Genomic DNA, 26,756 nt, shown 5'->3' with positions numbered 1-26,756 from the left:
AAGCACGGAGCCCAGCCCCTGGAAGAAAAAAAAAACCACCCCACCACTTAATCTTACATTTCCAAGTGCGGTCCCCACAATTCCCTCCCTGACAGTTAACAACACTTTGTTTTTTCCACCAGGACCAATTTTTAATGTCTTTTGTAGTCAGGAATTTCTGGACTTTGGTGGTACGCTAAGGGCTGCATTAGGGAGGCTGTGTTAGTGAGTATCTGAGTGTCTGTTGTGGGGACAGTTTGACCGTGTGCTTTATTGGTTGTTTGAAAAGTGTGAATTGGGAGTGCTTTGTTCCAGGTGAGCCTTGAGTGGGCCTGCCTGTTATAAAAAGCTAGTCACCTGCGAACCAGCTCAGCGGCGAACAGCAGAGGGGCTAACAGAGGGAATTTGCCTGGGGAGAGCCCACTGAGCTTTTACATCTTGCCGTCTTCTCTGAGTAGTCACTACAACTCCTGAGGAAGCTCATAGAAGGAAGGTAATATGAATGGGGAGTGTTCAGCTTTTGTGACCTGCACTGGATGTGCTATGTTTGTCTTTCTTCCACAGGGCAGAAGCGACTTCGTCTGTACAAAGTGCAAGTTGGTCTCCATATTGGAAGAGCAGGTTCAAGGTCTGGAGCAACAGGTATCGACCCTGCGTTGCATAAGAGAAACTGAAGATTTCCTGGACAGACGTCAGGATATGCTTCTACAGGCACAACGTTCTGAAGATTCAGAGCAGGCCGCACTGCGGGGACAGGAGGACGGTGAAGAAATTTGGCAGCATGTGACCTCCAGAAGAAGAAAGGGGAGTGTCCATGTACCAGCAGTGCAAATTCAGGTAAGCAACCGTTTTCATGTTCTCTCCACAGGTACTAATGTGGAGAGTGGACTAGATGATACATCCGAGGGAAGGGAACAGAAGGAGACTCCGCCAGTTGGAAGGCATGAGATGCACTGTCCTAGGGATGGGGGTTCCACGACCACCACTCCCAAGAGAAGGAGGCGGGTGATGGTGGCTGGGGACTCTCTCCTCAGGGGGACTGAGTCATCTATCTGCCGCCCCGACCGGGAAAACCGAGAAGTCTGCTGCTTGCCAGGAGTTAGGATTCACAATGTGATGGAGAGACTGCCAAGACTCATCAAGCCCTCGAATCGCTACCCCTTCCTGCTCCTCCACGTGGGCACCAATGATACTGCCAAGAATGACCTTGAGCAGATCACTGCGGACTACGTGGCTCTGGGAAGAAGGATAAAGGAGTTTGAGGCTCAAATGGTGTTCTCGTCCATCCTCCCCGTGGAAGAAAGAGGCCTGGGTAGAGACCGTCGAAACATGGAAGTCAACGAATGGCTACACAGGTGGTGTCGGAGAGAAGGCTTTGGATTCTTTGACCATGGGATGGTGTTCCAAGAAGGAGGAGTGCTAGGCAGAGATGGGCTCTACCTAACGAACTGAGGGAAGAGCCTTCCTCTGTAGCATGGGGCATGGGTCACTTGCTGGAGGATTCTCTGCTCCTTGAAATCTTTAAACCACGATTTGAGGACTTTAATAGCTCAGACATAGGTGAGACACACCCGGAGTGTTGTGTAGGAGCAATGCACACACGGCTCCTCTCAAGGGCATGAACCTTGGAATCTCGCCCAGAGGGCATGAACCGTGGGAAGCCTCCCAGGACTGGGCTCAAGGCCCGAGAGCAAGGAATGCAGTAGATAGAAATTGGTAAATAAGAATGTTAAACAAAGCCAGTGTATTCCTTTTATCTGTTGGAGAATGTAATGCGCGGGGCGAGAGAAAGAATAAAGGAGAGGGTGGAAAGCTGACAGGACGAGCCCGTTGGCAGACCAGCCTGCTTGCTTGCTTAAAGCTTTGTGCTGTCTTGTATTTGGACTGCAACAACTGGCGCCCAAACGTGGGGCCCTAAGCACTCACCTCGCCCGACAAGGGTTTCAGACGTGTCACTCATCCGCTTCGCGGATCCCGGTGAGTATTTTTCATTGTGGTAAGTATGGGAAGCTCCCTCTCTGCTTTGCAAGTGCAACACCGCAATGAGCTACAGTATTTGCTGTGTAAGGCTCAGCATGATTGCCCCACTCGAGAACTCACTCTCCTGCTACAGGAGGTGAGTGCCCAATGCCCATGGTACCCTGAAGCCGGAACCCTTAAGCTAGCGGACTGGGAGCGGTTGGGCCAGACATTGCACAAAGAGCCTTGGGCGCCCGTGCAGGCTTTACATGCCTGGCACCTCTGCCGCGACGCGATACAGCATGTCGCCTCGGAAAGGCCCTCCCTCGCACCAATAGAAAGGCTGGTGATCTCGCCACTCCCGTCCGCTCCTGCAGCCATCCCCCCTCCTGGTGATGCGATACAGCGTGTCGCCTCAGAAAGACCCTCTCCCACGCCAGTAGAGGGGCTGCCGATCTCGCCACCCCCGTCCGCTCCTGCAGCCATCCCTCCCCCTGCTTCGTCCCCAGTGCCTCAATTACTGCCGCCTCCTTTGTCTTCCCCTCTGGAGCCGGTGAGTGGTCACCGTTCCCCCGTGGGGCCCCATGCTCCGGGGCCCCCTGGGGGGTCATCCGTGTCTGCTCAGGGGCTTTCGCTGGTGCAACAAGTGGTTCACGCAGCGAAGACTTGCCCAGATCTTACAGCAGAGGAATTAGCTGATCTGGACTCAGTTTGCCCGGTGACCTGGCAGAATGATGGCCAGGGCAACCAGCTTGCAAACTTACAGTTTGCCTTACTCGGTGATCAGAGACATAAAGAAAGCGATTCGTGAGTTCGGCCTGACTAGCACGTATGTACGTGGTCTTCTTGAAGGACTAGGTACTGGGTACACCCTGGTCCCGGAAGACTGGAAGGCGCTGTTGCGCATGATGCTGATGCCCAGTCAGTATGTTATTTGGCTAGTGAGTATCGGCAGATAGCAGAACGCCAAGCCCAGGTATATATAGCGCAAGGTGTCACTTATGAGCAGTTAGCACGGGAGGGCCCGTTTGCTACCGTTCAGATGCAGTCTCAACTCCCTCAGGCCGTCTTCCCCATTATTTCTGCCTGCGCCCAGCATGCTTTCCGGAAGGTCCCGGATTCAGGCAAGCCTACCAAAAGCTTTGCCAGTATCCGTCAGGGTGCATCAGAGTCCTTTATGGATTTTACCAACAGATTGCAGGAGGCTATCCTCCGACAGGTGGATAACCCTGCAGCAGCTCAGGAGATTCTGTTAAAAATGGCGGTTGAAAATGCGAACGAGGATTGCCACCGTGCTCTCCAGGCGGCACACGCTGCTGGCGTTCTAGAGCTGTCGGACATGCTGCGGGCGTGCCAAAACATCGGCACACAAGCACATAAAGCTGGGGTTCTGGCCACCGCCCTGCGGAAAAGCGGGAAGGAGGGGAAGCGTTGTTATCGCTGTGGTAAGGAGGGTCACTTTCAGCGGGAGTGCCGCTCATCGACGGCGGCCGCTCGCCCCTCAAAGAAGTGCCCCAAGTGTCGGAAGGGCTATCACTGGGCTAATCAGTGTCGTAGCGGGTCGGGAAACTGCACGACGGGTCCCCCCCGAACCCAGGGCCAAACGGGGGTGTTTCCTTCTCAGACAACTGTTCCTCTGCCTTAAAATCCATAGACTCCATGAGGGCAGCGACTGCTGGAAGTGCAGGGCTTGATTTGATTATGCAGGAGGACGCTGATTTTCAGTTGCCGGGGGAGGTTTGCGCCATACCTACACAGGTGACGGGACCTCTCCCTGCCAGATTTGTGTGTCTGGTTCTCCCTCGCTCACATGCTGGGAAACAGGGTTTTTTTGTCATCCCAGGGGTCATTGACGCTGATTACACCGGCGTTATTAAGGTTCAGGTGTGGACCCATCTTCCGCAGTCGCTCCCACGTGGACGGTCGATTGCACAATTGATTTTAGTCCCTTATCAGGTGCCAGCCGCAGAGGATCGAGCCCGGGGCGGAGGCAGCTTTGGATCGACGCTGTCTCAGTCGCCGCCTCACGACATGTCCTCTCCACTTGTTGCTCTAACAATGTCGCTCCGCCCCTCGAAACCTCAGTTAACACTTCTTTTAAATAATGTTCCTTTTACAGGGCTGGTGGACACTGGAGCTGACGTTACGGTGATTCGTGATCAGGACTGGCCGGTCAGTTGGCCAACAGTTCCTTCTAAAGAGTTGTGGGGGATCGGGGGTAGCAAACCCGGGCGCCAAAGTTTATCTTGGGTCACAGTCTCTAAACCAGGAGGCCGTGCCCTTGCTACGATCCGCCCTTTTGTGCTCCCTGTCCACCTCAATATTTGGGGCCGTGACTTACTTGTAAAGCTGGACACCATGCTCGATATTAATATATAATGGCCCAAACCCTCCCCCACCCACCTTGCCCTCCGCATTGCCATTGGTATGGCAATCCTTAGAGCCCGTGTGGATTGATCAGTGGCCTCTCCCCCTAGAAAAGCTGAAAGCGCTTCATTCACTTGTGCGACAACATTTGCATGCACAGCGCTTGGAGAGCTCCACCAGTCCTTGGAACACCCCGGTGTTCGTTATTAAGAAAAAATCTGGTGCATGGCGGCTGTTACACGATTTAAGGGAAATAAATAAACGCATCCAACCCATGGGCCCCTTGCAGTTTGGGTTGCCAAACCCGAATTTAATTCCTCAAACCGATCAGCTTTGTGTGTTAGATTTAAAAGATTGTTTTTTCACAATCCCCCTTTGCCCACAAGATCGTGAAAAATTCGCATTTACGGTGCCAGAATATAATAATCAGCGACCCTCTCGAAGGTATCAGTGGAAGGTCTTGCCCCAGGGAATGCAAAATAATCCAACCTTGTGTCAATTTTTTGTGAATCGGGCCCTTGCCCCTTTTCGTGCCCGATACCCCACACTAAAGGTCTACCGTTATATGGATGATATTTTGCTTAGTGGTCCCCAGGTTACGGCACAACAGCTTGAATACTTGTCTCAGATTCTTGGCCAAAATGGCCTGTTAGTGGCACCAGAAAAAATTCAACGCTCTTATCCCTACCAATATCTTGGGCATAAGGTTTTACAAACCTATGGTGCCCCTGTTCGTCCGGAAGTGGTCCTACCCCAACCGCTAACCCTCGTTAAATTACAGCAAATTTTGGGTCATTTAAATTGGATTTGACCCTACTTCCATCTCCCCACATCGATGCAGCAGCCGTTGTTCGAGCTCCTACATGGAGCTCGGGCACTGGGCGCAGTTATTGCCATCACTGAGGAGCACATTGCCTGCATTCGACAGATCAATGCAGTTTTGAGTCAGCAGTTTGTGAATAGACTCACTGAGGTTCGTCCCCTGCGGTTAGTTCTCCTTGCCACCCCTCATATGCCTACTGCGGGTCTGTTTGTCCCGCGTACAGACATAGCCGTCTCTATCATAGAGTGGATATATTTGTCTTCCACTCCTCCCCGGAACATTTATCCTTATTTCGATGCCCTCTCCGACCTTGTTCGTAAAGCCCGCCACCGTGCAGTGCAACTCACGGGCACTGATTTAGTTGCCATTGTTTTCCCCTCATCACGTAGTAAATTTGATTCCTTGTAACACACCTCCTTGGCCTGGCAGGTTGTTCTTTCTGATTATGTGGGAGAGATTTCTTATAATCCCCCAAAAAATCCTCGGTTGGTGATCACACAAAAGGTGCCACTAATCGTACATTAGAATCATAGAATCATAGAATATCAGGGTTGGAAGGGACCTCAGGAGGTCATCTAGTCCAACCCCCTGCTCAAAAGCAGGACCCATCCCCAATTAAATCATCCCAGCCAGGGCTTTGTCAAGCATGACCTTAAAAACTTCTAAGGAAGGAGATTCCACCACCTCCCTAGGCAACGCATTCCAGTGTTTCACCACCCTCCTAGTGAAAAAGTTTTTCCTAATATCCAACCTAAACCTCCCCCACTGCAACTTGAGACCATTACTCCTTGTCCTGTCCTCTTCCACCACTGAGAATAGTCTAGAACCATCCTCTCTGGAACCACTTCTCAGGTAGTTGAAAGCAGCTATCAAATCCCCCCTCATTCTTCTCTTCCGCAGACTAAACAATCCCAGTTCCCTCAGCCTCTCCTCATAAGTCATGTGTTCCAGTCCCCTAATCATTTTTGTTGCCCTTCGCTGGACTCTCTCCAATTTATCCACATCCTTCTTGTAGTGTGGGGCCCAAAACTGGACACAGTACTCCAGATGAGGCCTCACCAATGTCGAATAGAGGGGGACGATCACGTCCCTCGATCTGCTCGCTATGCCCCTACTTATACATCCCAAAATGCCATTGGCCTTCTTGGCAACAAGGGCACACTGCTGACTCATACCCAGCTTCTCGTCCACTGTCACCCCTAGGTCCTTTTCCGCAGAACTGCTGCCTAGCCATTCGGTCCCTAGTCTGTAGCTGTGTTGTCTTAGCCGCTCTCGACCTATTGTTTCAGCTATCACTCTTTTTACTGATGGCTCTCCACATCGCGGTGTTGTCACCTATCAATTAGGTGACCCCCCTCATTGGCATTCTCGTTTTACGCTGCCTTAGCGTTCCGCGCAGCGCTCAGAACTGGCTGCTGTTATTTTGGCCTTTCAACTTTTTGCTGATTCTCCCTTTAATTTAATTGTGGACACCCATTATGTTTATCAAGTAATTGATCATTTACCCCTTGCCCTCATTACCCCTCAGGTCGATGCGGACCTTCTTCGCCTGTTTTTGTCCTTACAGTATCTCATCACCACTCGTAATTTCCCTTATTTTGTTGCTCATATTCGCAGTCATACCCCTCTGCCTGGGCTGCTCACTGAAGGCAATGCGCGCGCCGATCGCGCATTACGTGGTCAGGTAAATTTCCTCTTTTCTGCCCCCATTGAAAGCCATTCCTTTTTTCATCAGTCTGCCTCTGTTTTGCCCCGACAATTTCACATTCCTGCTGATCATGCACGTTCTATTGTTCGCTCCTGCCCCCACTGTGCCGCTGCTGCCCCTACCTTTTCTTATGCCGTTAACCCCAGAGGTACCACAGCGAATCAGCTGTGGCAAATGGATGTCACTCACGTGCCACAATTCCCCCCCTATTCGTTTTTACATGTTTCCATTGATACCTATTCGAGATTCCTCTGGGCGACCCAACAGCGTGGGGAAGCCACTCCCAAAGTTATTCACCATTTGCTAGCCTGTTTTGCTGTTATGGGTCGCCCGAGCCAGATAAAAACGGATAATGCCCCAGCCTATTGCTCCACAGCTCTCTCCACCTTTTGTGCCCAATGGGACCTCCGTCTCAAACACAGGATCCCTTATAATTCCACAGGCCAAGCTATTGTTGAACGTGCAAATCGCACGCTAAAAACCTTGCTCGACAAACAATTAAAACAAGGGGAGCTGCGTCTCTGAACCTTAGGAGACATTCAGCAACAATTGCATGTCCTTTTGTTTACTTTAAATAATTTAACACTGAATACAGATCAGCAGACTGTGCTTCCTCCCGGTATCCCGCTTTCCCACTTACCTCAGGGCTTTGGTCTCCTTCCCCTGGTGAACCTAGTTTAAAGCCCTCCTCACTAGGTAAGCCAGCCTGCTCGCAAAGATGCTCTTCCCTCTCTTCGTAAGGTGGAGCCTGTCTCTGCCCAGCACTCCTCCTTCATGGAACACCATCCCAGGGTCAAAGAATCCAAAGCCTTCTCTCCAACACCACCTGCGTAGCCATTTGTTGACTTCCACGATTCGACAGTCCCTACCCAGGCCTTTTCCTTCCACGGGGAGGATGGACGAGAACACCACTTGCGCCTCAAACTCCTTTATCCTTCTTCCCAGAGCCATGTAGTCCGCAGTGATCCGCTCAAGGTCATTCTTGGCAGTATCATTGGTGCCCACGTGGAGAAGCAGGAAGGGGTAGCGATCCGAGGGCTTGATGAGTCTCGGCAGTCTCTCCGTCACATTGCAAATCTTAGCCCCCGGCAAGCAGCAGACTTCTCGGTTTTCCCGGTCAGGGCGGCAGATAGATGACTCAGTCCCCCTGAGGAGAGAGTCCCTGACCACCAACACCCACCTCCTTCTCTTGGGAGTGGTGGTCATGGAACCCCCCATCTCAGGACAGTGCATGTCATGCCTTCCAACCAGCAGAGTCTCCTTCTGCTTTCTCCCCCCAGACATATCATCTGGTCCACTCTCCGCAATGGTACCTGTGGAGAGAACATGAAAGCGGTTAGTTACCTGTGTCTGCGTTGCTGGAACCCGGACATTCCGCTTACCTCTTCTGGAGGTCACCTGTTGCCAAGCTTCTTCACTGGCCTCTTGGCTCCTCTGTGCAACCTACTCTAAATCTTTAGAGCTTTGTGCCCATAGAAGCATATCCTGACTTTTGTCCAGAAAATCCTCCGTTTCTCGTATGCAACGCAGGGTCGTTGGTAGTCCTGGGTGCTCTTTTAACTGACCTCGATGAGGTCAGGGGTGCCTGGGCAAACATGGGAGTGACTCCGGCAGGTCATTTCCCTTTTAAGTTTCGCTCCATGGCGATTGAGTCCTACCAGCAGTGCACTGTCTTTTAATCAGCAGTCAGCAGAAGATGATGGCCAGCAGTCATACTGCACCGTCTTCTGCCGAGCACCCAGGAGATGACGATGGCTAGCGGTTGTACTGCACAGTCTGCTGCCAGCAAGATGTATAAAGATAGATGAAGTGGCTCAAAACAAGAAATAGACCAGATTTGTTTTGTATTCATTTTCTCCTCCCTCCCTCCGTGAAATCAACAGCCTGCTAAACCCAGTTTTGAGTTCTATCCTTGACGTTTTGAGTTCTATCCTTGAGGGGGCCATTCAGTTTCTTGCAAAGCCACCCCCTTTGTTGATTTTAATTCCCTGTAAGCCAATCCTGTAAGCCATGTCGTAGTCGGCCCTCCCTCCATCAGGGCAACGGCAGACAATCGTTCCACACCTTTTTTCTGTGCAGACGCCATACCATGGCAAGCATGGAGCCCACTCAGGTCACTTTGGCAATTACGAGCACATTAATTACCACACGCATTATCCAGCAGTATATGCAGCACCAGAACCTGGCAAAGCAAAACTGGGCGAGTAGGCGATGTCAGCGCGGTGACGAGAGTGATGAGGACATGGACACAGACTTCTCTCAAAGCACGGGCCCCTGCAATGTGGGCATCATGGTGCTAATGGGGCAGGTTCATGCGGTGGAATGCCGATTCTGGGCTCGGGAAACAAGCACAGATTGGTGGGACCGCATAGTGTTGCAGGTCTGGGACAATTCCCAGTGGCCTCACTAGTCAAAAGCACCCTATTTCAACCATGAATGATATCACTCTCCTGAGGATAACACAGAGGGATAAAGAACGCCAGCAAACATACACTGCAATGCTTTGTTCTACAGTGATTCCCGAGTACCTGCTACTGGCCTGGAGTGGTAAAGTGTCCTACCATGGTGGATGGAATAAGGCTGCCCTCTCCAGAAACCTTTTGCAAAGGCTTTGGGAGTACATCCAGGAGAGCCGCGAATGCCAGGGCAAATTAATCATTAAACATGCTTGCTTTTAAATCATGTATAGTATTGTAAAAGGTACACTCACCAGAGGTCCCTTCTCTGCCTGGTGGGTCCGGGAGGCAGCCTTGGGTGGGTTCGGGGCGTACTGGCTCCAGGTCCAGGGTGAGAAACAGTTTCTGGCTGTTGGGAAAACTGGTTTCTCCGCTTGCTTGCTGTGAGCTATCTACAACCTCATCATCATCATCTTCCTCGTCCCCAAAACCTGCTTCTGTGTTGCCTCCATCTCCATTGAAGGAGTCATAGAATCATAGAATATCAGGGTTGGAAGGGACCCCAGAAGGTCATCTAGTCCAACCCCCTGCTCAAAGCAGGACCAATTCCCAGTTAAATCATCCCAGCCAGGGCTTTGTCAAGCCTGACCTTAAAAACCTCTAAGGAAGGAGATTCTACCACCTCCCTAGGTAACGCATTCCAGTTGTCAAACAACACGGCTGGGGTAGATGCCCTAAAATGGCATGCAGCTCATCAAAGAAGCAGCATGTTTTGGGCTCTGACCCTGAGCGGCCATTCACCTCTCTGGTTTTCTGGTAGGCTTGCCTCAGCTCCTTAAGTTTCACGCGGCACTGCTTTGGGTCCCTGTTGTGGCCTCTGTCCTTCATGCCCTGGAGATTTTGAGAAATGTTTTGGCATTTCGAAAATTGGAACGTAGTTCTGATAGCACGGATTCCTCTCCCCATGCAGCGATCAGATCCCGTACCTCCTGTTCGGTCCATGATGGAGCTCTTTTGCGATTCTGGGACTCCATCATGGTCACCTCTGCTGATGAGCTCTGCATGGTCACCTGCAACTTGCCATGCTGGCCAAACAGGAAATGAAATTCAAAAGTTTGCGGGCCTTTTCCTGTCTACCTGGCCGGTGCATCTGAGTTGAGAGTGCTGTCCAGAGCGGTCACAATGGAGCACTCCGGGATAGCTCACGGCGGCCAATACCGTCTAATTGTGTCCACAGTACCCCAAATCCGACCGAGCAAGGCCGATTTCAGCGCTAATCCCCTTGTTGGGGGTGGAGTAAGGAAATTGATTTTCAGAGCCCTTTAAGTCGAAAAAAAGGGCTTCATCATGTGGACGGGTGCAGGGTTAAATTGATTTAACGCTGCGAAGTTCGACCTCAACTCCTCGTGTCGACCAGGAAATTAGTGCGGGGCACTGACTACAGCTTTTATTTGCTATTTGTTACTAAAACAGATTTAAAATCTTTTTTTTTAATTTTCCTGGCTTTGACTGCCCTGCTGCAGCCACAACTTTGGTCTTCATTTAAAAACATTTTAAATCTTCTAAAGCATTAAGTTACCTTAAGGATTAAATGCTAAATACCAAAATTAAACAACACTAGTTTCTTTTCTCTGGCAAAATTATTTTTTTTGGTTTTACAATTTTAAAACAACATTAATTTATCTTAAATTTATAAAACAAAGATTGTACACACCAGGAGTGGTTTTGTTTGTTTGTTTGTTTAAATTTGACTAACTTGTTCACAGTTAAATGATTTTACTTAAACAACCGTTTGCCTGGATTATTTACAGAAATTCTTCCAGAGAAATGTGCCCTTTCTCCAAAGGAACGGCTGCAAAGAAACCAAGAGTTTTCTTTTCATAACACCCTTTTTAACATTTGTACAAAGTTTTACTGCTTAATTTCCTCCAGTAACTACAGAGTTAACCTCTTACTTTCTTTTCTTTTAACTTCCTCAAACTGCAGTTGCCCACTTGTCTGGGCTCAATCCCTTCTGGTGTTGGTGTTGTTGCATTTTTTTTTTTTTCATGGGCACAGGCATTGTTTTACTACCAATTTAGCAAGGAGGGGTGGGCTATTTGACTAGCCCCCCTTTTATTGATATATACACACCTATTTACATGCACACACATTTACTCCTTATATCTAGATGCATTTTATTTAACCATAACCTTAATCCTTTTATGTTTGGACTTAATACAACCTTTTTCTTATTTGAGGCGGTAACAACCCCTCAGCACCGGTGCTTTGCAGGAAAGGATAGTAGCAGGACTAGGGACAACGGGAAAGATAGGAAGAACAGTAGCATCATCAGCACGGTAAAATGGGAGAGTTCCACTCACTGACCATAGGAATAATGACTCCTTGCTGAATGCAGGAGGTAAGAACAGGTTGGATTTTTCCTTGGCCTGTTTTGATAGGGGGTACTGCTGCACCTCAGGAAGGGGTCTTGCTGGGTTTAGGCAAATCTTAATGGGTTGGGCAGACCCAATGCACTGAACCTGGTTGGCATGATCATAGAATCATAGAATATAAGGGTTGGAAGGGACGGGGAGGTCATCTAGTCCAACCCCCTGCTCAAGGCAGGACCAATCCCCAACTAAATCGGCTCACAAGGCTTACAAGGAGGGAGAGACCTTAGCCAGCAGTTGCAACGAGGAAGGGCTGGGGTTGGTCAGGTAAACTGCCAGGATCTCATTGTGAGCAGGATCAGGCATGTCCAGATCACACCATTTGAGGTATAGCAGATTATACAATTTAATTTACACAACAAGGCTTTTCCCAAAAGGTTAGCAGGTGAACAAGGACTTAGGAGGAAAGCATGATGGTCAAACAAAGGACCGACAGAAACAGACAGAGGTGAAGAGACGGGGTGGGGAAAAAGAGTATTGCCAACCCTTACGGCTTTTGGATCAACCAGGGCAGTAGGGACATTTACTGTATCCAATGGCCCATTTGCTTGCAATAGTAACACACGCCATCACTGGGTTCCTAGGGGAGGTGGACGGTGGGGACCTTGGTTTGGCCTTCCCCTTCTCCCCCTGCAATGGGCGGCTATTACGGGGTTCTGTACGTTCTGGAGCTGGAAGGTCATTAATATAATGTTAATGTGGTGGTGAGAGTATTTGGGTTTTATTTAAATTTTTATTTTTACTTTGTTCACAGGTGCTAATTTTTGCTTCAGTCAGCTTTCTTTGGGCAGACGGTGAGAATTTTATTTAACAGCTTTTTCCTGATTTTATTTAACTTTTCCTGGTTATGGCCTGGATTTTGCTTGGGCCTCTGAGCTTTTTCACAAAAGCAACTCAGTGTTTTCCTAGGCATGACCCCTCATAGAAGCTGGTTTAAATCTGCCCATGTAGGGTTATAACAGTTTAAAACAATTTGCAATTTATTTTTTAATTTAACAGGGTCCTCTCTTATTTTTTGGAAAATTTTTAAGTAAATTATACAATTCCGTAGGAGACCAAGGTGCATGTGCAGACACCAAGGTCTCATGACCCGAAGCACCAATGCCCGGGAACTGGCGCAAGGGGAACATTTCCTCAATACGGGGAGACACTGTCTGAGGGGTGAACGTAAGGGGCTTCTGTTGCTTAATAGTTCTTGCCGGCTTAGTTGGATTTAAATTCTTTGCCAATTTTTCTTTTTATCTTTTTTTAATCATGTTGTAAGTTTCTCCTGGTAGTCCTTGAGACTCCTTATTTGAGATTCATGGAGCTGGGTTTTTCCCCCCCCCTTCTGTTTCTTCATGCCAATAGAAATATGCCTCACACTGACATTGGCCAGAAGCGCACTTCTGAGGGGCACAATCTTGTTAAGGTCGAAGCTTTCCCTCTAAGGGAAACCATAACTTCAAAGACAGGTTTCAGAGTAGCAGCCGTGTTAGTCTGTACCCACAAAAAGAAAAGGAGGACTTGTGGCACCTTAGAGACTAACACATTTATTTGAGCATAAGCTTTTGTGAACTACAGCTCACTTCATCGATTATCCCTATTCCTGGTATACCAATTCCAATTTTTTCAGAAACTTGCAAGTGAACTAGTGTGTGCCTTTTGGCAGGACGGTGATCCTTTTTGACTCACCAGCCCCCATTTTAGCTGGCGAGTGCTGGAATCCCTTTTGGATCCCCTGGCTCCCAGAATCCCTACAGATCTTTCAGTCATCCCACTCACACAGGGAAGGTTTGTTTAGGGCCTCCACGACTGTCTTACAGCCCCCCTTTAGCAAAGAGCATCAGCTGGTGCCACATACTCTGTTGTTTTTGGGTGAGGAGATCAGACCAGTCAGTGGCTTTTCAAACCACCTTCAGGCGGGAACCAGAGACAGAGGAGGAAAGAGGGTATGGAAACAGACCATCCGAGGATGGAAGGGATGGGATCACACACTCCTAGACCCAGACAGGCCCCTCGCCGGTCATGAGCCCACAGCTTCACAGGGCGCTCTGGGTGTCTTCCTGTGACTTACACTCACACCAGTCTACCAACCTTCAGTTTCACACTGGCACATGGAACCAGGTCTATCCACGACCTGCCCAGATCTATCCACGACCTGCCCAGCCACCCTCACTGGTTCTTCCCAGGGAAACCAAACCTGGATGGGACTCTGACCCACCCCAAGGGCATCAGGTGTGTCTGGCAGCAAAAGTCCAAATAGAGTGTGCAACTCACCCGAACCCAGAGCCTACGGGCAGTCCTCCATCAGAAACCCAATATAGAGATTTCAAAAGGTCTCTTACCTTTTCAGATGGGCCCGGGGTCTGGTGGGGAACAGCTCATGTACTCCGGCTCTTGGGGGTCACCATCTATCCGAGTCACGGCACCAAGATTATTGTGGAAAAATTAACCACTCATTGTGTTTGAATCAGAACAAAGCTTGAGGTCCATTTATTCAAGCATGCGCATACAGGGAGAGTTAGCTGAAGCTGCTCTGGCGTATACAGAAAATACAGGAGCTTATATTGCTGAAAACCACAATTTGTTAAACCCACTTTTTTTAACAGCCTTTTTTTTTTATTTGGCATATAATGCAAGTTTCAACAGTAGCTTTGCCTTATTCGTTTTACATACTTGAAGACGGTTATAGAATCATAGAATCATAGAATATCAGGGTTGGAAGGGACCCCAGAAGGTCATCTAGTCCAACCCCCTGCTCGAAGCAGGACCAATTCCCAGTTAAATCATCCCAGCCAGGGCTTTGTCAAGCCTGACCTTAAAAACCTCTAAGGAAGGAGATTCTACCACCTCCCTAGGTAACGCATTCCAGTGTTTCACCACCCTCTTAGTGAAAAAGTTTTTCCTAATATCCAATCTAAACCTCCCCCCCAGCAACTTGAGACCATTACTCCTCGTTCTGTCATCTGCTACCATTGAGAACAGTCTAGAGCCATCCTCTTTGGAACCCCCTTTCAGGTAGTTGAAAGCAGCTATCAAATCCCCCCTCATTCTTCTCTTCTGCAGGCTAAACAATCCCAGCTCCCTCAGCCTCTCCTCATAACTCATGTGTTCCAGTCCCCTAATCATTTTTGTTGCCCTTCGCTGGACTCTCTCCAATTTATCCACATCCTTCTTGAAGTGTGGGGCCCAAAACTGGACACAGTACTCCAGATGAGGCCTCACCAATGTCGAATAGAGGGGAACGATCACGTCCCTCGATCTGCTCGCTATGCCCCTACTTATACATCCCAAAATGCCATTGGCCTTCTTGGCAACAAGGGCACACTGCTGACTCATATCCAGCTTCTCGTCCACTGTCACCCCTAGGTCCTTTTCCGCAGAACTGCTGCCTAGCCATTCGGTCCCTAGTCTGTAGCTGTGCATTGGGTTCTTCCGTCCTAAGTGCAGGACCCTGCACTTATCCTTATTGAACCTCATCAGATTTCTTTTGGCCCAATCCTCCAATTGGTCATGCATTTAGGGATTAATAACAAGAATTTTAGTTATAAGCTAGGGACGCATCAACTAGAAGTAACGGAGGAGGAAAAGGACCTTGGAGTATTGGTTGATCATAGGTTGACTATGAGCTGCCAATGTGATATGGCTGTGAAAAAAGCTAATGTCGTCTTGGGATGCATCAGGAGAGGTATTTCCAGTAGGGATAAGGAGGTTTTAGTACCGTTATATAAGGCACTGGTGAGACCTCACCTGGAATACTGTGTGCAGTTCTGGTCTCCCATGTTTAAGAAGGATGAATTCAAACTGGAACAGGTACAGAGAAGGGCTACTAGGATGATCCGAGGAATGGAAAACTTGTCTTATGAAAGGAGACTCAGGGAGCTTGGCTTGTTTAGCCTAACTAAAAGAAGGTTGAGGGGAGATATGATTGCTCTCTATAAATATATCAGAGGGATAAATACCAGAGAGGGAGAGGAATTATTTAAACTCAATACCAATGTGGACACAAGAACAAATGGATATAAACTGGCCACTAGGAAATTTAGATTAGAAATTAGACGAAGGTTTCTAACCATCAGAGGAGTGAAGTTTTGGAATAGCCTTCCGAGGGAAGTAGTGGGGGCAAAAGATCTATCTTGCTTTAAGATTAAACTCGATAAATTTATGGAGGAGATGGTATGATGGGATAACATGGTTTTGGTAATTAAATATTCATGGTAAATAGGCCCAATGGCCTGTGATGGGTTTTTAGATGGGGTAAGATCCAAGTTACCCGGGAAAGAATTTTCTGTAGTATCTGGCTGATGAATCTTGCCCATATGCTCAGGGTTTAGCTGATCGCCATATTTGGGGTCGGGAAGGAATTTTCCTCCAGGGCAGATTGGAAGGCCCTGGAGGTTTTTCGCCTTCCTCTGTAGCATGGGGCACGGGTCACTTGCTGGAGGATTCTCTGCTCCTTGAGGTCTTCAGACTACAATTTGAGGACTTCAATAGCACAGATATAGGTGTGAGGTCTTTTTTAGGAGTGGTGGGTGAAATTCTGTGGCCTGCATTGTGCAGGAGGTCAGACTAGATGATCATAATGGTCCCTTCTGACCTAAATATCTATGAATCTATGAATCAATTTGTCTAGGTCCTTCTGTATCCTATCCCTCCCCTCCAGCGTATCTACCACTCCTCCCAGTTTAGTATCATCCGCAAATTTGCTGAGAGTGCAATCCACACCATCCTCCAGATCATTTATGAAGATATTGAACAAAACCGGCCCCAGGACCGACCCTTGGGGTACTCCACTTGATACTGGCTGCCAACTAGACATGGAGCCATTGATCACTATCATGACCCCTCTTCAGTCTTCTCTTCTCTAGACTAAACAAACTCATTTTTTTCAATCTTTCCTCATAGGATGTTTTTTAGACCTTTAATCTTTTTTTTTTTTTTGCTCTTCTCTGGACTTTTTCCATTCTGTCCACACATTTCCTGAAGTGTAGTGCCCAGAACTGAACACAGTACTCCAGCTGACGCCTTATCAGTACTGAGTAGAGTGGAAGAATTACTTATTGTGTCTTTCTTACAACACTGTTACTAATACATCCCAGAATGATCACTTTTTTTGCAACTATTACTTTGTTGGCTCATATTTAGTTAGTTATCTGCTATAATCCCCAGATCTTTTCCTGCAGTATTCCTTCCTAGGCAGTCATTTCCCATTTTGTATGTGTGCAACTGATTGTTCCTTCCTAAGTGGAGTACTTTGCATTTGTCCTTATTGAATTTCATCCTATTTATTTCAGACCATTTCTCCAGTTTGTCCAGATCATTTTGAATTCTAATCCTGTCCTCCAAAGTGCATGCAACCCAGCTTGGTATCATCCACATCTGTAAATGTACTCTCTGTGCCATTATCCAAATCATGTATGAAGCTATTGAATAGAATGAAACCCAGGACAGATCTCTGTGGGACCTCAGCTTGACTGTGAACCACTGATAACTACTCTCTGAGTATGGTTTTCCAATCAGTTATGCATCCAGCTTATAGTAGGCTATCTCTCCCTAGTTTGTTTATGAGAAGCTCATGCGAGACAGTATGAAAAGCCTTACTAAAGTCAAGATATATCGTATCTACTGCTTCCCCCCATCCACAAGGCTTGTTACCCTGTCAAAGTAGGTGTGACAGTCTGTACCCTTATGTTTACCACTTTTATAAGACGATGATAAATTTTGTACAAAATATGACTAGTGAGGTATCATTTGAAAACTCATAATTTGCAGGTCATTACTGTCCTGGTACAATATGTGTGACAACATTGTATGTAAAGTCATAAGATTATACAGTATGAGACTGCTGAGACATGTTCCAAGTTTAGAAAAGCAGGCACAAACCAGTTCCTCAGAGACAAAAGGCAAACTGATGCCTTGGCCAGGTGCCAACATAAACAAATGGACTATCACCTGATTAAGGGGACATTCTTTGGCAGGAAGAAGGGTGTGAGTGAGAAATTTACATCTTGGCAAAGGAACAGCTGGGGCTTCCCATGCAAACAGACTTGCTGCTCCCAAACCTCAGCTGGAGATGACAAAACTTAAAAGACAAAGGAAGCATCACTGGATGAGGCAGAGAGATCCTGGCTCGAAGATTCAGCCAGTAAGACTGTTAGAACATATGATGAGAAAGAGTTTTGCTTTGAATTCGCTGAGCTTGTTACATTAGATATTAGTTTGTGTTTTGCCTTTTATTTCTTTGTAACCAATTCTGACTTTTATGCCTCACTACTTGTAGTCACTTCAAATCTATCTTTCTGTAGTTAATAAACTTGTTTTATTGTTTTATTTACACCAGTGTGTTTGGTTTGAAGTGTTTGGGAACTTCATTTGGGATAACAAGATTTGTGCATATCATTTTCTATTCATTCATTGTTTTGCAGGGATATGGGAGGCTGCTCATTTATTGGTGAAAATGTTTTCAGATGTTCCTGAGGAAATTAGCCTGGGATATCCAAAGAAGCCTGAGAGAGCTTCAGTCACCTGTGAAAATCCCAGTCTGAATGCACAATATTTGTGCATGCAGATTTAAAGTAATAAAATTGTCACACACACCCTGCACAAGCAGCCCCTGTGAATCCATCAGCTGTTCCCAGAAATACACCAACCCTACACACCAGAGTCCATCAGCACTTCCCAGCCACCACCACAGGAATTCTTCTCCTCCCCAGGGATGAATTAGAGCCCAGGCACTTAGGCCTCTGCCTAGAGCCCTGTTCCTCAGAGCCTGCAATCACAGCTTTCCTTGGAACAAAAGGCAGTTACTAGCCCTCATGGCTGCAAAGAAAATCATAAAAACCTCACTTGAGTGTAACCAACACAGCAATGCTACCTGAGCCTGCAGAGAGCCTGAGCCCATTGCTGTGAGAGGGAGAAGCTGCCCCAAATGTACCTGACATAGTGACACTGCCTGAGTCTGCAGAGAGCCTGAGCCCGTTGCTGTGAGAGGGAGGAGCTGCCCCAAATGTAATGGACACAGCAACACTGCCTGAGTCTGCAGAGAGCCTGAGCCTGTCACTGTCAGAGTGGTGAACTGGTTCTCTGCATCTCAGTGAGGTGTTAACATCAATATCAGATATTCTGGGGGCCCTAAGGGGAACCTGTGTGGCAGAAGAATGCAGGGCTGTGTACAGAGGCAGATATAGGGAATCATGGAAGGGGGAAGAGAGAGCACATGCTGCGTAACATTTCGGGTTTTAATTAATTTCATGGCAGCATGGAGGTGTGTCTTCCAGGCACAAGCCCTTCAGTCACACTGCAGGGATCCCTTTACAGAGTTCAAGGAATTACTGTACTTAGAAAACAGAAAAATAACTCTGTTGAGTCATGCGCCTGATGGAGACAGCTCAGGCCTGGGACTCCAGAGCGGAGGGGTTCTCGTCTGGCTCTGCCAGGGGCCTGCTATGTGACCTTGGGCAAGTCACTTCCCTGATATGTGCCTCAGTTTCCCCATCTGCAAAGTGACAAGAATGGTTCTGACTCCCTTTATAACACGCTCAGTGGCTGTTACTACGCTACCTTCCTTCTCCTCCTGTTTCAGCCTGTTAGCCCTTCGTTGGCTTGGAGCTTCTGCAGGGCTTCTCTGGCTACAGCCATTGCCCGCTTCCTGCCCCACGACTCCTTCCGCGGCGGCCCTGCGTGGGCGCAGTCTCAGCTCTCCCACTAGTTGCGGGCCGGATAACTGGGTTCTGATTCAATCATAATCAAGCAATTTTCCAGCCTCTGTCGAGCCTCCCCGCGGCGATCAGCGATATCGACCGGACCCCCAGCGCCGGCAAGTCGCAGCGATTCCCCACCTCCCCCGCCAGCGCCGCCCGGAGCTCTGGGGCTCGCAGCGGCCTGGCGTTTCCCCCGGCCTCCGGGAGCCAGACACCCGCGGCTCGCACGGCCCCGGGTCACGCGTTGGCCCGGCCCGGCCCCGGTTCTGCCAGGTCCCGCGCGGCCGGGGCTCCCGCCGGCGGGCTGCGGAGAGCGGGTGTGCACCAGCCGGGCCGGCTTCAGGTGCTGGGCCGGGCTCCGAGAGCGGCCGCGGCCTCCGCCTGCTGCAGCCCGGGCTGGGAGCGTGAGACGCGGAGGGCCCGAGCCCTGGGGGTGCCAGGCTGGGGGGGTGCCGGGCTGTGGCTGTCGGGGGGGGGTGCTAGGCTGGGGGGGTGCCGGGCTGTGGCTGTCGGGGGGGGTGCTAGGCTGGGGGGGTGCCGGGCTGTGGCTGTCGCGGGGGGGGTGCTAGGCTGGGGGGGTGCCGGGCTGTGGCTGTCGCGGGGGGGTGCTAGGCTGGGGGGGTGCCGGGCTGTGGCTGTCGGGGGGGGTGTGATAGGCTGGGGGGGGCAGGCTGGGGATGTGGGGGGGGGTGCTAGGCTGGGGGGGCAGGCTGGGGATGTGGGGGGGGTGCCGGGCTGGGGAGATGTGGGGGGGTGGTTGGGGTGCGAGCTGTGCTGGACTGGGGGAGCTGTGGGTGCTGGGCTGGGGGCTGGATGCTAGCTCGGGGGACTGTGCCATCTCGGGAGATTTTAAAGGTGAGCAGAGGGGACTGTTAAGTCTTCTCCTTATTCCATTCCCATAATACAAAATAAGGCAACAAACCCCTTTTAAAACAAGGTCCCGTTATCCTGCAGAACTCACTGACACATATTATTGCAGCAAGCAATTAGCAAGCGTTTTAAAGGGTTAAATGTCTGTTATGTTACAGGGTAGGGCAGCGCCATGGGGCTGAGGTGACATTTTCTAAGACTTACCCAAAATGTACGGGCTAAATAATTGTTATGAGAGGTTGATGGAAATGATACTCTCAGCAACTGTACTGTGAAAATGTTTGATATTGGGTCTGGGACTCGCTGCTGGCTTATCTGTGATACTCAGTGTGGAACAGCTGCTCTGCTGGGCCTGAGGAGCTATGGTGCTGGGGTGTTACTGATTCACCAACACCCTCCCTTGTGATGTTAAGTGTGTGCAGGGTGCAGCCACCCAGGGAGCTCCCTGGAGGTCAGTGCAGGCCAGGTCATTGTGTTGCCCGGCTGGGGGTGCTGGCGCACTGAGGCAGGCAGAGATGTATCCGAGAGTTCGGTGCAGGGAGTCTGGGTGTCCTTTTCCCCCACTCTACCCCCCTCAGGAACTGAAGCTCTCCCCAGGCACTGGCTGGCTGAAATGTGAACCTTGTGCAGTTGTCAGGAAATGGCTAGTGACAGTTCTGTGACACCTGTAGTTCGGGTGTGTCCTGGGGCTGCGTTCCAGGCTGCTGGATCCATGGGGTGCGTGTCTTCTTTGGGGCAGCTAAAATGAGGACCGTGGTGTTGCACTAAATTAGGGCTCTTCTCCCCCCATTTAATCTGACTCCAAAAAGCATCCATCGTTTCCCTAGAGAAGAGACAATGAGCGGGGTTCAAAATGACCTGGGCTCCATTTCTGTGTCTCAGGACTAGACTGATGGGGTGGGGCAGGATAGCTTTCCTCTGGCTCTTGTCACTATAGGATCTGAGCCTGACAAGGAGCAAACAGGAAAGAGCAGGATGCCAAAGTGCCTGGGGTCCGTGCGTGCATGTGGGGAAGAGGTGAGGGGGGGAACTGCTGCATGGGGAGCGCTTTCAAAAATCTATCTTCAGTGGGTCCTCCTCCCAACACCTCAGCCAGAAGCATGGTTTGATCCCCATCTCATCTGGGGTGCTGAGACTCAGAGTGGTTGGGAACTAACCCTACAGAACTGCCCTGTGACTGTGGGTGCCTTGGGGCCCCTGAGTGGCTGAGGCAGGAGTCTCCAGGTGGCCCTGCACTGCCTGGGTGAGGTGAGGACAGCAGGAAGGAGCGCAGAATCGCCAGCCACTTCCTTGCAGGAAAGCCAGGAGAAATCATGGCTCTGACAGGTACTGGCATCTGCACGGTGCTGCCTGACTGTCTGGGGACTGGTGCCATCCAAGGGCTAGGCACCTTGCTCCCCCTTGTCTGTGACCATCTGAACCCCGAACAGATAATCCTGCTTTTTCTGGGGCCAGCCTGCGGTGGGAGCAGCTCTGATGCACCCTGACACCTTCCTCCACCTCCCAGAGGTCACGTGCCTCTGGGACAAGGGGCATCTCAGGCCCAGAAGGGCATCTAGCAATCCCACAATGCCCCAGGCCTGCCAGGGGACCCAGTGCTTCGGCCTTAGCACCCCCTTAGTAGGTGTGGGGATATGAATAGGGCCCTGAATCCACAGTGCACTCTGGTCTCTGGCACAGGCCCTGCTCCCCAATGAAAAGGTGTTCATGGATCTGCCCAGCCCCTTGGGGGGCCACGGAATTTATCCCAACTCGTCTATGGAGCAGGATTATTCTTGTAGCTGCCAGGTGCATTCTGGGATTGGGGCTCTGCTTCATGGCCCCAGGGAGTTTGCTCTGGGGGCAGCTAGGCCTGACCTGGGTCAATGAGCAGGGGGCACAGGAGGGCTCTGCAGTGGGCTGGGCCATGCCCCCTCCCCTGGCCCCAAGCCCTGGCACTCTGTTTTGGGGGCACAGTACATTAGGCAAGGGACTGGTGGGCCTGGGTGGGAGGTGGCAGTGGGTGCCACTGGACTCCTTGTTGTTTTAATGGCTGCACTGTGTCTGGGCTCTGCACAGCCAGCTCCTCTTTGCTCCAGTCTCAAAGGGATGGGGTGTGGCCAGACCCATTCGGAGTCAGGTAGGAGTCAACGCTCAGCCCTCTGCCCCCTGAGTGGGGCTGTCACATGACTGAGAGAGAGGAATCCTTTTGTTTAATAGCTTCTCAGGCTAGAAGGGATCACGGTGATCATGTAGTCTGATCCCCTGGATAACACAGGCCAGAGACCTGGCCTGAAATAATTCCTAGAGCAGAGCTGTTAGGGAAACATCCAGTCGTGATCTAAAAATGGCCAGTGATGGAGACTCCATCACCACAACCTTGGTAGATGGTTCCAGTGGTTAATCCCCATCATGGGGACACATGCACGCCTTCTTTCCCTTCGCAATTTGTCTAGCTTCAACTTGCAGCCCTTGGATCATGTTTACCTTTCACTGCTGGATTGAAGAGCCCGTTATCAAATATTTGTTCCTCATGTAGGTACTTACAGACCGTGATCAAGTCACCCCTTCACTTCTCTTGGTTAAGCTAAATAGACTGAGCTCCGGGACTCTCTCACTATCAGATAGGTTTTCTAACCTGTCAGTCATTCATTTCCGTGGCTTTTCTCTGACCCCTCTCCAATTTATCAACACTTGGCTCCTGTGCTCCTTAATCCCGCTCAAGTTTAGACAGTGTAGTGACTGCAGGTGGATCTGCGAGGGAGGCCGGGAACTGTGGTAATGGCAGCTCCCCACCCAGCCCCATAGAATGACAGACCGACAAGCTCCATTCTGCAGCTTTGGGGTCAGGCTGTGCTCTATACTCAGCAGCCTTGGCTTGTGTATCTAGCCCTCCCACTGCCAGCGTGTGTTGCAGCCGTGCCAGCTCCAGCAGCTGGAGTCAGTGTTGGACTCATGGGGCAGGGCTGGTGCCACCATTCAAGTGTCTGGCCCCATTGTCAGGCAGTTAAAGGATGGGCTGCAGAGCACGTGGAGTGAAAAGGGGACTGGATGGTGCCACCTTCCCCGTCCCCTCCACTGCCCTAGAGCAGCAGGGGTTAGAGCCTTTGGGGCTATGGGGATGAAGCTGTGAGGACCAGGTTGGAACCAGGGATGGGGATGGAGGGAGGCCCTGGGCCAGGTTGGAGATGGGGGCACAGGGGCAGCAGGGTGCTAGGAATGTGTCTTCCTACAGTGCGCTTTCTAACATGCTGCTGTGTCTGCCTGCAGCACCGATGGCATCAGCCGTCCCTCCAAACTTCTCCTGGGTGGTGCCTGGCAAGCTGGCAGGGCTGGCCATGCCACGGCAGCCCGCACACTACCAGTACATGCATGAGCATGGCATCCAGCACCTGGTGTCACTGACCGAGCGCAGCCCGCCCTACCACGACACCTGCCCTGGCATCAAGCTCCATCACCTCCGCATCCAGGACTTCTGTGCCCCATCGCTGGAGCAGATCAAGCACTTCCTGCAGATTGTGGAGGACGCCAGCACCAAGGGGGAGGTCTGGCCTGTCCGTAACCTCTCCCCACGTGCATACACACCCCTGCAGCCGGATTGGCTGTTGGTCTGAAACGCCATGTGGCTGTGATGCCCAGGAAGTGCCCCCACTCTCCCTGTGCCCTTCTCTTCCTGCTAGAGCCTGGCAACTCGCTGGGACCCACCCAGGAGTTGAGCTCAGGTCTGAAAACAACCTGACCCTCTGAGGCTCAGGTCAGCTCTCATCACCTCCCCCAGCCTGTGGGGTTGGCATGACAGTGTCTGCATGCCCTGTTCCCACCGGCCGCCCCCTTGGCACTCTGTGTACGCTGCGGAGTGAGTGCACTGAGGAGTCGCAGCGACTCCAAATAACGCAGCTGTGGCCAGAGACAGGTTGCAGGCACAGGGCGTGGGGAGCTGGGAGTCCCCACCAGGTTGAGCCCCAGGGACGAGGCTGTGGTGTTGGAACGGAGAGGAAATGTCAGGGTTGGGGCAGGTCTGAAAAGGACTGGACGCTCAGGGCAGGTTCGGGTCGGCTGTGCCCGGGGTGGGTTCAGCTTGGGCTTTAAAACTGGGCCTGAGCAGAGCTCTCCTTCAAGCCCAAACTCTGCCCAGAGCAGCAGGAAGGACTCTGGGCCTGCGGGCAGGGATTGCTGCTCTTCTGGGGCAGGTCCCAGGAGAAGGGGCCAAGGTCTGAGCCAGCAGTGCTGGAGTTCCCCCTCCCTGGTGGGGCTGCTCATGCCTCGTGCTATGACCCAGCTCAGGCGTGTCCCTTATGGGCCTGTCCCCCACTCAGTGATCGGAACAGCCCTGGTCCCTAGAGCTGGGGTCATTGTGCCTCACACTGTGTCCATGGGAGCTTCCCAGTGCTGGCTGGCATGGGGCTCCGCTTGAGGTCCAGGCCCTGGACACCTGCGCTGTAGGCAGTGTGGGGCCAGAGACACATGGCTGTGCCATTCTGATTCCATCCAGGAGAGGGCAGGCTTGAATGCTAGCTAGCTCCCAGGAGGAGACGGGAGTTGGTGGTGTGGATCTGCTGTGGGAACGGTAACAGGGCTTTCCACAGGCCCAGAAGCATGATGCCTGGCGTTGCCCGTGCCACAGAAAATCTCTGCCTGGGGGCACCAGGCTGGCATATAACAGCCCCCTACAGCTCTCTGTGAGCAGCCGCTCGGCCCCAGGCAGCTTGTAACCCGCCTCGGAGGGCCCTGACGCAGCAGGTTCTCAAACGTCACCACAGGTGTGGGGGGATTTCCCAGAGTCACCCCAACTCTGAGGCTGGCTGGAGTGGGGCAGGTCTTACAGCTCCTTACCCCTCCTATCCCTGCTTCAGTGGGACAGGGCCAAGAACTGTTCTGCCCCTGCACCCAGTGTGGATCCTGGGGACACTGCACCATTTTCACCCTGTCACGCCCTCTGGGTCCTGACTGCCTGTGATGGGAGCCTGAAGTCCAGACACCCGAGCAGCCATCACTTTGAACGTGGCTCATGCTGGGAAAAATGTCAGGGCAGGACGAAGAGCCTGCCAGTCCTTGGGTATTTCCCACTGCTGCTACCACCCCAGAGTGCTTGGTGCTGGGTAAGCAGAGGGCAGTCATTCTTCAGCCTTAGGGTATCTCTCTGCCACTCCCCACAGCAGCACACTGGGCTCCATGCAGCACATCCAGGGCTTCCACCTACCGGGCTGGCCAGGGCACTCATGGCTGAGGACACCCAGCTCTGTCGCTCAGTGCCGGAGATGAGGGCAGGCCTCTCCTGCTCTGCACTGGGACGTTCACCTGCTCCCAGGCAGTGAGATGTGAGTGGGGGTGAAGGTACCAGGCCTGGCCTAACCTTGCCGTGTGCTGTTCCCCCAGGCGGTGGCAGTGCATTGCATGCTGGGATTTGGCAGGACAGGAACCATGCTGGCCTGTTACCTGGTGAAAGCCCAGAGACTCACCGGAGTCGACGCCATCCACGAGATCCGGAGAATCCGGCCCGGAGCCATTGAGACGCATGAGCAGGAGAAAGCCGTGATCCAGTTCCACCACCACATCAAATAGCCACAGCTGGCGGCACCCCCCTCTCCCTACACGGGGAATGGGGGGCAGAGGGAGAGGGCTGCTCAGCTACACAGACACCTGCAGGAGGTGCCTGCTGGGCGTTTTTGGACCCATGGAGGGAACCTTCCCAACTCCTGGCTGCTGAGGGGAGCTGGGGCTGGTCTCAGAGCCTGGAGCCACACTCCGTTCTCGGCAGTATCTGCCTGCACTGGGGCAGGGGTTGCCCCAGCCCCCTTTACTCGAGGCAGAGAGGATGAGATCTGAATCGGGGAGGGGCAAGGGGCAGCAATGTGGAAGGGGGAGCCCCGTAGGGCAACGTCTTCTCCAGTCCCCTGTGATCCTTGCCTTGGGAGAGCCAGGCCCATAGAGACGGAGTGGGGCTTTGCCCTGTAGGGAGGCTATGCATGCCTGCAGGGTGTGTGGGCTGGAGCCTATCCAGCTAATGGCTGTAGATGAGGCTGGAGGTGTTGGGGGGTTTTACTCTTCAGAGCTGCTGCAAACGTGTCCACCCCCCGCCCTGAATAAAAGAAGTTGGCATTGGCTCCCTTTGTGATCTCTGAGCGGGGCACCATGTGCAGGTCGTAGAACAGGGAGGGCTGCTCCCATGGATGCCTGTGCTTCCTGGGAGTGTGTCCAGTGCTGCACAGAAGTGAAGGGGGCTGGGGAGCAGCTGGGGCAGGTCACTCGCTGCTGGCTCTGGGGGTTGTGGCTACATGAGAGCCAGTGTGGGATTCTCCTTGGTGCAGAGGTTGCGGGTCCTGGGCAGCCAGCTGTGCCATGCTACAGCAGGCTCTGTCCTGGGCCCCCTGGGCTCTTGGTACTGCCGGCCAGGTAGCGGGAGCATCTGCTGCTGCAAACCAGCTTCCCCAGCACACAGCCTATCTTCTCCAAGGCCACCAATTGGCTGGGAGCCTCAGGCTAAACTGGAGGGGCACTTCCCTCCTGGCACCTGTGTCACCCCCTCCCACAAGCCACGCCTGCTGCTAAAGCTGGAAAGTA

The 26,756-nt window shown here is 51.4% G+C and overlaps 1 protein-coding gene and 1 long non-coding RNA gene across 3 annotated transcripts; both read left to right on the top strand.

Moving 5' to 3' along the window:
- The first annotated feature begins 1,848 nt into the window (after positions 1-1,848).
- LOC311512683 lies at positions 1,849-17,903 on the top strand. The gene is made up of 3 exons (XR_014709528.1): positions 1,849-1,956; positions 12,419-12,458; positions 16,941-17,903. It is a non-coding gene; the product is annotated as an uncharacterized lncRNA (long non-coding RNA).
- A 1,372-nt stretch (positions 17,904-19,275) lies between these two features.
- On the top strand, positions 19,276-26,297 carry DUSP23 (dual specificity phosphatase 23). 2 transcript variants are annotated; one of them, XM_084613178.1, is made up of 3 exons: positions 19,276-19,462; positions 23,466-23,740; positions 25,572-26,297. In XM_084613178.1, the coding sequence occupies exons 2-3, from the start codon at positions 23,471-23,473 to the stop codon at positions 25,755-25,757; spliced, it is 456 nt and encodes a 151-aa protein (XP_084469304.1). In that variant the 5' UTR covers positions 19,276-19,462; positions 23,466-23,470; the 3' UTR covers positions 25,758-26,297. The 2 variants fall into 2 exon arrangements, with proteins under 2 accessions (XP_084469304.1, XP_084469303.1); XM_084613177.1 differs by lacking the exon at positions 19,276-19,462 and adding an exon at positions 19,489-19,689.
- The last annotated feature ends 459 nt before the right edge of the window (positions 26,298-26,756 follow it).

This window comes from Lepidochelys olivacea (assembly GCF_965140295.1).
Source record: "Lepidochelys olivacea isolate rLepOli2 genome assembly, chromosome: 24".
NCBI lineage: Eukaryota > Metazoa > Chordata > Testudines > Cheloniidae > Lepidochelys > Lepidochelys olivacea.
This window is presented reverse-complemented; position numbering and strand designations above follow the sequence as displayed.

Coding starts and splice junctions, on each gene's coding strand:
- DUSP23 (XM_084613178.1), top strand. CDS start 23,471: ATGGCATCAGCCGTCCCTCCAAACTTCTCCTGGGTGGTGCCTGGCAAG. Junction 23,741..25,571: donor ACGCCAGCACCAAGGGGGAG/GTCTGGCCTGTC, acceptor CTGTTCCCCCAG/GCGGTGGCAGTGCATTGCAT.